Below are 9,333 nucleotides of genomic sequence, written 5' to 3'. Positions count from 1 at the left end.
GCAAGGGACAGACTGGGCCACCCCTGGGGTTTGGAGCTGGGGGGCAGAGCAACAGTTTGTGCTTCAGGACCCCGGGACAGGGTTTTGCTGTCCTTGTCCCTGTGGAACGGGGACATCTCTTCCAGGAGCCACCACAGGGCACGTGGGAACGGTTTGGGGGACGAGAGTGTCACAATGGAGGTCCCAGTGTCCATCCTGGCCAAGCACCAGGACCCGGGGACAGTCACCAGAGGCTGGTGAGTCCTAGCAGGTGCTGGTGTCTGGCTTCACATTCCAGTCTTGTCAATTTACATGTTAATTTAGGAACTAAATTAATTACCAACATGCCAAGCCCAGCCCACGTGGCCTGCCTCTTGGGTTCAGCATTCCGGGGGTTCTCGAGTCATCTCTGGAGCCCGTGGCTCATGGTTTAGTCCTGCTGGTTGGGTCCATCTTGCCAACGGAAGACATGGCTGGTGCCCCAGGTGCTCGTGGGGACCACTTCAGCAGCAAGAAGCAATGAGGGTTTCTTCCTCCCATCACTAATTAGTTCTTTTTATGTGCACAGAGCACCTGGAGCTCATTCAAAGGGCTTGGAGTAAGGCCAGCAGCTCCCAAAACTGCTCCTTGGGGCCAAGGGGAGGCCATCAACTGTTCTGCTACCCGAAAGGGAAACTGAGGCACAGAGCACAGGAGAAACCACCACCCATAAGCCCAACGCTACAGCCAGATTCATCCCACATCCCCCAGCTCTGGTCCATGGGTGATGGACCTTGCTGGTGAGGCACCAGTCAGTGGGACACAGGGTCCTTGGCAAGGAGGTGACAGCGATGCTGACCCCTCGGTGTCACTGCTGTAGACGTGGGCAGCCTGGCCAGTTCTTGCTCCTTCAAGAGGTAAAGGGCAGGAGGTGAATCCCCCAGATCATGGCTGCACCCTTGGGTCCCCCCAGCCTGGAAATGTGTGGCATGGGGATGGAAAGGGGTTAATTCTGTGCATGCAGAGCAGCATCTCCATGGGTTGATTGCTCAGGGGTCCATCCTGCCCATGCAGAGCAGCATCTCCATGGGTTGGGAGCTCAGGGGTCCATTATGCTCATGAAGAACAGCATTTCCATGGCTTTGGAAGTTCATCAAGGCCACACAGAGCAGCATCTCCAATGGGTTTGGGACTCATTGTACCCATGCAAAGCAGCATCTCCATGGGTTGGGAGCTCAGGTGTCCATGGTGCCCATGAAGAACAGCATCTCCATGGCTTTGGGAGCTCATCCTGCCCATGCAAAGCAGCATCTCCATGGGTTGGGAGCTCAGGGATCCATGGTGCCCATGAAGAACAGCATCTCCATGGCTTTCGTGGCTCATTCTGCCCATGGAGAGGAGCATCCCTAGGGGTTTGCGGCTCATCCTGCCCATGCAGAGGAGCATCTCCATGGCTTTGGAGGCTCATCCTGCCCATGCAGAACAGCATCTCCATGGGTTTGGAGCGCAGGTTCTCTCCATTTGCATGTTGCAGAGATGATCCTGGCTCCTCTTTGTGAAGAAGATGGAAACTGCCCTAAAAGGACTTCACAGAAAGGTCCTTTCCAGAGACTTCATCTGAAGCACAAAGGTATGTGCAAATTGTACCACGGTGGGGAGGGAATGGAGCCGGGAGCATTGCTGGGACCAGTCACACCAGTGCAAAGCATGGGAGGGGGAAGGACCCGCAGGGAGGGAACTGGCTTTGTCTCCGTCCAAGCTGAGGATGTGTCCTCTGAGGAGTCTGAACAATTAGAAGTGATGAAGATCATCTAAAAATAGGTATTTGTAAATGTCAGCCTGGTGAGTGCTTGAGAAACGTGCTGGGCGGGTGGAGAAGCTCTGTGGGTTTGGCTGGTGCATCCTTCTGCAGGATGAGGGACCAAAACCCATCTGCCCTGGGTTGATCCTCCTCATCCTGGCTCTCCAAGATACCCCACACCCCCAGAAACTGTTTGTCATGAATCATCCTGGATATAAGAATAGTGTGGCCAGCAGGCCCAGGGCAGTGACCGTCCCTGTGCTGGGACCTGGGGAGGCCAAACCGCCAATCCCGGGGGCAGTTTTGGGCCCCTCACAACAAGAAAAGCCTTGAGGTGCTGGAGCGAGTGGAGAGAAGGGAACGGAGCTGGTGAGGGGCTGGAGCACAAGTGTGATGGAGCGGCTGAGGGACCTGGGGGTTCAGCTGGAGAACAGGAGCTGAGGGGAGACCTTCTGATCTCTGAACTGCCTGAAAGGAGCTTGGAGCCAGGGGGGTCGGGCTCTGCTCCCCAGGAACAAGCGCCAGGAGCAGAGGAAACGGCCTCAAGTTGCGCCAGGGGAGGTTGAGGTTGGATGTGGGAACAATTTCTTCCCCAAAGGGCTGTGGGGCATTGGAACAGGCTGCCCAGGGCAGTGCTGGAGTCACCATCCCTGGAGGGCTGGACAGACGGACATGAGGTTCTCAGGACATGGGGCAGGGACAGGGGTGGGGAACGGTTGGACTCGATGTTCTTGAGGGTGTCTTCCAACCAAAATGATTCTGTGATTCTCTCCATGGCCAGAGGCTGTTTCTGTGCCACGTTACCTCAACACGAGCTGCAGACGATCCCAGCTCTGCTTTGGGTGGGAGATGGGGTGGGAGGGATGGGCTTTGGGGCTGACACCGGTCCCTCAACATATATTATTTCTCAGTGGCTTTTGATAGGGGTTAACTTCAGCAAAGCCATGACAAGCACCATGGGATGATCCCAGCCCCGTGACTTGGGTGTTATGCTGCCAAAATCCCCTCACAGCTGCTCTGCTCCCCACTTTCCAAGCAAACAACGGGACCCTGGTGACATGGGGACACCCAGCAGCCACATCATCCCCTCTATCGCCTCCAGCCCTACCAGCTTCTCCCTCATCCCCAGAACCCCGCCTGTCCCCAACATGCCCAAAACTTGTTTAAAACAGCTGCAAAACGGGGTTTATTTGGAAAAATAATCCAGATTGGGGCAGATTAGTAGAAACGTGTCCTTCCCCATCTGCCTGGGCTGTGCTGTGCCAGGTCCTGCGGGGCCGCCCGGAGCCAGACTTGGGTGAAAAACGGAGGATGAGGTGGCCCCATATTGGGGACCTGTGTGACAGGGAGGACACGAGGCCATGGGGGTGTCCTGGGGTGTGAGGGGAGCTGCTGGGGTTCAGATTTGGGGTGTGGGGAGCTGCCTCCCCCCAGCCCAGCTCTGATCATCCTGTGTGTCCTGCCTGGGCATCCCTGCCTGTCCCTGTCACCCCAGGGGGGTCACATCACTGCTCGTGCCAGGACCCCCCCATCCCTCAGCATTGTCCTATCTGGGCTAATTAGAATCACAACTAAATAAGCAGGATCCTATTAGCCCTAATTTCTTTGGCAGGACACTTGGGCCACTCCTGAGCTGGAGGAAGGACAAACAGAGCAGGGACTGTCCTGGGCTTGGACGTCCCCAAACTGCCCAGAGTTTTAAGTGAACCTGCTGAGGTTTGAAATCCATTTCTGTGGGTTTTCTGCCCAAACCCTTCCCTGCTATCAGCAACCTGGCCCTGCTTTGCTTGTGCCTCAGTTTCCCCAGTGCATGAGGGTAACAGCTCCTACTTGCTTTTCCTAAGGGAATAAATGAAAAGCAGAGGGTTTTTTCCCTTTTGTTTCTCCCTCGGTAGGTTTGGGTTAATCTCTGCTAGCAGAGGATGGGGATGAAGGAACCTGGTGTGAAGCTGCTCGGGGAGAATGAATTGTTATTAACTCTGTGTATTTTAGGAAGAGGGACACGGCTGTACCTGATTTTCTCCGCTGCCCAAGTGCTGGGTCATTGCATCTCCATGGTCAGTGGGGAAGAGGATGATGCTCCAGCCCAGTTATTTCCACTCGATAAATTAGGCAGCAATCAAAACGCCGGCATTTTTGGCCTCTCCTGCACTAAATGAAACCACGCTCAGCTCGTCTCTTACGGCTCCGAAAGCCACGGAGCAAAAATCCTTCTTGAAACGCTCTTGGGCTGCCCTGGTCCAGCAACACGAGCACTTAAACCCCACAAGGATGTGTGCAGGGGGAGGACGGACGCTGCCCCCATGTCCACCTCCTCAGCTAAATCTTGACCCAAGAAATGGCTGAGAACTTTGGGAAATAAGGGTTGAAAAGCAAATCCGAAAGACCACGCTGGGTTGCAAAGCAGCGACAGCTTCTAAGCGTTTCTACACAGCCCTTTTTGGGTTTTTCCCCTGTTTTTTGGTGCTGAGCCACCGCGGAGGGCTCCGAGCATCCTTTGCTTGATTCATATCGCAAATGCTGTTTATATCCTGCAATTTGTTCGGCTTGAGGAGAAGTCGGGGTAACCTTTGTGGAGAGGGACCACACGGAAACGCAACAGCAACCGCGTCGCTCCGAACACACAGCTGTCCTTGGGAACCCAAAAAGCACATTTTGGAGTCTCAGCTTGGTGACAAGTCTTGGTTTCACTAACCCAGAGGTTCCCAACCCCTGCTGATTTGTCATGCGTGGGGTATGCACTGTGCAGGATAATATTAACATTAACAAGCCGCAAGAATGATGCTCCTGCAGCTGGTTTTCCACCCAAACACTCGCGTCCGCACGTCACTTTTGCTGGGCTGACGGGGCTTTGCCTCCCCGGAGACGGTCGGTGCACCCAGCGAGGATGGGGAGTGATGCTTCGAACTTCTCAGTGCTGAAAAGAGGAGCATCCTCATCCCTGGGGACCAAAAGCCACCGCATCCCTCTCTTTGAGCCCAGGGAAAGCTGGAGCAACACCGGCCACCCTGTTCGGCAAAGGGTTTCGGAATTGGGACGTGTTTGGCCAGTTTGTTATCTGCCTGGAGGCGATTTCCTTTCCATTATCTATCGCCAGGCACTGGCGGCATCCTCCTCACTGCGAGATGTTAAATCTCAGCAGGACTTCTCAGCATCATCCCAAAAAATTGATGATGCTCCGGTGGAACCGCGACCCGGGATAACCCGCGATGCTCAGCACCGTCTGCTCCTGGCACAGGGTGTGAAATACACCCCTTGACCCTTTCTCTTGCTCTGGGGATGCATTTTGGATGCACCGGGGTGGAAAACGGAGGGAGGAGGTGGGAAAGTGGATGAGGGTGAGGGACTGAGGGCTGAGATTTCTCCCCCATAAGCCTGCCTGCTAACTTATTGCACGGGGTGGCAAGGTGGGACCGGAGCCCACAAGCTCCTGGTATAGTGAGGAAACCTCAGGGAAAGGTCCCCAAAATGCGACAAGTTTCTGCTGGAACAGCTCATCTCCAATGAGCTGAGCTCTGGGGGTCTCTGGGGCTTCCTTGGGCACTGAGAACCAGCTCCCTGCTCAGCAGAGAGCACCCAGGAAAATCATTTGACTCCCAGTGCCGTATCCCTACCCGAACACAGCTCAGACAAGCGGCTCCGCGCACATTCCAGCCCCTTTTCCCTACCGGCTTGGCCACCTCCACCCTGGGCTTGCAAGGGGAGGAAAAGCAAAGGGGGAAAACGTGAAGGACCCTGCACCAGGTCGCATCCTTCCCGGTGCCTGCAGGGGATGGAAATGTTAATGATAACTGTGCTTTCCCCCGTAGAGCTTTCTGCCCAGCGCAAGGGCTGAGTACACACACACACAGACTCAGATTCAGGGGACCGTAAATCCCCCAAACTCTTATTTATAAACCCAACACGCCGGGTACCTGCTGCCCCCGCATCAAGGATCCCAAAGCATCCGGCAAACACCGGCGCTGGCTGTGAAGATGCAGCCCCATCCTCACCCGTATCAGCTTCCCGGTCCGGAGAAAGGCAAACGCAGACGTATCAAAACGCAATGCTTAATTTTTCAGCCTGGTACCAAAATTCAGCGTTTTAAGATGCAAGATCTTAAGATGCAAGATCATTGCAAGATCTACAGCTTCATTTTGGGAAACGCTGCGAGTTGCAGCCCTGCGCTGCCTCTCCCTGCATCTGTAGATGCTCCGCTCTCCGATACCTCACAAATTAGGTTCCAAAACACCCAGGAGTTAAAAGACACTTTAGAAACTTATTACCTGGACATTTTTCCCAAGTCCCTGCTCTGTTTCCAGGACCGGCAGAGCCTGAGCTCTGCACAAGCCGTGCAAAACCTCTTTGCATCCCCGGCCACCTACCAGCCCAGGAGCAAAAGTTTCTAAGCACAATTAGAGAGGAGCCCAGAGCTGCCTTACCCAGCAAACCGACCGCAACAACATCATCTCAGCCAGGGGGATATTCAGAAACCATCACAAGCAGCTTTATAGAAAATAGACGATAAGAGCGGATGCAGCTTTCGATATATTTGCTCTAGGATATAGTAACAGGCACGGTTCTAAAGCAAACACGGGCGGATAAACTAGGTCGAGAGCTTTTGCTTGGCTCGTTTTAAATGACAAAGTGCTGAGACAGCCTAGTCTAGGATATATTTTAGAGGCAGAAAAGGGCTGCCCCCGCGTGCCCTGGGGAACATGCAGGCTGCTGGCAGGGGCGTTTCCTACACAGCTGCATTGTTTTGTGCCTGGAAAGAGCTGGAAATGTCATCAAACTAAACCAAATGGATTAAATGGGCTCGGAAAAGCACGTCGCTTCTCTGGGGGAGCGGCTGGACGGTGTGTTTTACTCTGTGTTTGGAGCAAAAGGGAAAAAAGAAAAGAAATCGCATTAAGTTTTGCATCTGTCAAATAGAAATCTAATAGGAAAGAGAGCTGTACATGGTCAAAGTCAAGTCCAGGCTCCAGGAACATCCAGGAGGACAGTTTCGGGTGTTGCTCGCTGCGTCCTGGGATGTGCCAAGCAAACACAGCATCCCACAGCCACCGAAAAACCCGCCGCTGGAGAGGAGACACGAGAAGCAGCTCATCATCCTCCCGGCAGCACCGGCTGAGCGTTACGGCACCCGGGAGACGAGCCGGATGCGCATCCCCTGCCTGCGGGCGCTGGGATGGGGAAGTGGATCCAGCCTGCGGGAATCAGTGCAATGGGGTTGATTCTGGCATGGTCCGGAGCCCCCAGGGGAGGGTGCACCCCATTCTGATGCACCCCAGCACCCATCCCCGAGGCCGGCGTGTCCTCAGAAACTGATTTTCGGCGGTGCCGTGGCAAGGGGATGGGGATGTGGATGCTGGGAGCGGAGGTGTCGAGGGGCGGCATGGTGGGTGGATGCCGGGGGTGCTGTCAGAGGCCAGGGGTGTCGATGGTGCTGGCACGGCGGGGGTCGGCGTCCTGCTCATAGCGGTAGTGGTAACCCTCCATCTGGTCGCGGCAAGCCTCGCGCAGGTTGTGGAGCCAGCGCTTGATACCGCGGCGGTTCAGGTAGAGCACCATGAGGAAGACGATGCCGATGAGGGCCAGCACGATGCCGAAGAAGACGTACGAGGCCGTTTCCAGCTGGCCGGGCTCGCCGTCCTCCTCGCCCGTGCACACCAGCCCCTCGGGCCGCAGCCGCAGCAGGATGGCCCTGCGCAGCGCCAGGGGCCCGCTGCAGCACAGGCTGTGGGCGTCGGACACGCGGGAGGTGGCGGCGCGTAGCCAGGCGAGGAACGGGCGCAGGGCACAGTCACAACTCAACGGGTTGTTCCCCAACGTCAGCCGTAGCCCCCGCAACCCCGGCGCGTCCAGGATCCGCAGCTCAGGGGCCGCCAGCCGCTGCAGCGAGTTGTTGTGCAGGTCCAGCTCCTCCAGGCCGGTGGGCAGCAGGGCGGTCGGCAGTGCCCGCAGCGCGTTGCCCGCCAGCTCCAAGCGCCGCAAGCTGAGGTTGCGCAGGGCCAAGGCGAGCTGGTCCTCCAACGGGGCGGCCAGCAGCGCCTGGTTGAGCTGCAGCGTGCGCAGCAGCGGCACGCCGGCGAAAGCACCAGCGGCCACCGATTGCAACGGGTTGTGGCTCAGGTCGAGGGTACGTAGGGCGGGCAACCCTTGCAGAGCCATGTCCTCGATGGTTTGGATGTTGTTGTGGTGCAAGCGGAGCACGCGAAGGTCCGGCAGCGGGCGGGCGGCGAAGGCGGCGCGATGCAAGACGCTCAGGTTGCTCCCGACGATGCTGAGGTTGTGCACGGTGAGCGGCAGCTCGCCCGGGGGTTCCTCCAGCCTCTCGTACCTACACTGCACCAGCTCCGGGGTGGCCACGCAGTAACAGGCGGACGGGCAGCTCCCGGGGGGGGCGCCGGGGGTCACGGCCAGAGGCAGCAAAGCGAACCCCAGCCAGGGCAACCAGCCCCTGCTGCCTGCTGCCCGCACCTGCCTGCGGGCCATGCTCGCTGCCCGGGCATGCAGGGGTGGGGAGGGTGATGCAGAGGGGGGGTGATGGAGGGGTTGGGGAGTGGGGGGGACGGACCTGCCTCCCTTCAGCCCCCCCCCGAGGCTGAGCTGCCTCCGGCGCGGCGCCCGCACACGGCGGCTCTGCGGGGAGCGGCGGCCGCGCCGCTGCCCAAATCGGTCTTGGGGAGGAGAGGGGGGAGGAGGAAAAGGAGGAGGAGGAGGGGGAGGGGGAGGAGGAGGAGGAGGTGGAAGAGAGGGAAGGGGGATGGGTTGGGGCTGCCTGGCGCTGCGGGCTGGGCGGAGGAGCGCGGTGGGCAAGCTGCCGTCGGGGGAGAGGCGCGGCTCGTTGGGCTCGGCTTGGCTGGGCTCGGCTCTGCTGTACTCGGCTCGGTTCGGTGTGTCGCGGCTCGGCTCGGCTCGGCTTGGCTGGGCTCGGCTCTGCTGGACTCGGCTCGGTTCGACTTGTTACTGCGCGGCTGGGCTCGTCTCGGTTCGACTCGGCTCGACTGGACTCGGCGCGTCTTGGCCGAGCTCGGCTCGGCTGGGCTCGGCTTGGCTCCACTTGGCTTGGCTCGGTTCAGCTCGATTCGGCACCGCTCACAAGCGCCGGTCCCCGCCGCTGCGGGGGGGGCGCTGACGCGGTCCCTTCCATCCCAGGGAGGGGTTGGGGGATGTCGCGGTTCCCATCGCGCCCGGGGAAGCTTTGAGGGGTGTCCCCGTCTCCTTCCAGCCCGGGGAGGGGTTGGGGGCTCTCCCGGTCCCTTTTCAACACGGGGAGGATTTGGGGGCTGTCCTGGTCCCCTTCCAACCCGGCTGGGTCAGAGGATGTCCCAGTCCCCCTCGAGCCCTGGAGAAGATCTGGGTGGTGTCCCGGTTCTTTCCCACCATGCGGGGAGCTGGGGGCTGTTGTGGTGTCCCCTACCCCAGCCCTGGGGAGGGAATGGGGGCCGTCCCGGTCTCTTTCCAGCCCAGGGAGGATTCGGGGGTTGTCCTGGTCCCCTTCCAGCCCTGGTCCCTATTGCTCAAAAAGCCGGACATCCCACAGCATCCCTGAGGGATGCAGTGCGGGGAGAGGCACAGGCAGGTTTTTC

General features: G+C 58.3%; 1 protein-coding gene across 1 annotated transcript; it reads right to left on the bottom strand.

Annotated features, from left to right (window-relative positions):
* Nucleotides 1-6,245: 6,245 nt before the first annotated feature.
* On the bottom strand, nucleotides 6,246-8,840 carry TPBGL (trophoblast glycoprotein like). Its single transcript, XM_021299014.2, has one exon. The coding sequence runs from the start codon at nucleotides 8,234-8,236 to the stop codon at nucleotides 7,163-7,165; it is 1,074 nt and encodes a 357-aa protein (XP_021154689.2). The 5' UTR covers nucleotides 8,237-8,840; the 3' UTR covers nucleotides 6,246-7,162.
* Nucleotides 8,841-9,333: the final 493 nt, after the last annotated feature.

This window comes from Columba livia, chromosome 1 (assembly GCF_036013475.1).
Source record: "Columba livia isolate bColLiv1 breed racing homer chromosome 1, bColLiv1.pat.W.v2, whole genome shotgun sequence".
NCBI classification, from domain to species: domain Eukaryota; kingdom Metazoa; phylum Chordata; class Aves; order Columbiformes; family Columbidae; genus Columba; species Columba livia.
The sequence above is the reverse complement of the archived record's forward strand: the minus strand, read 5'-3'. Positions and strand labels throughout refer to the sequence as shown.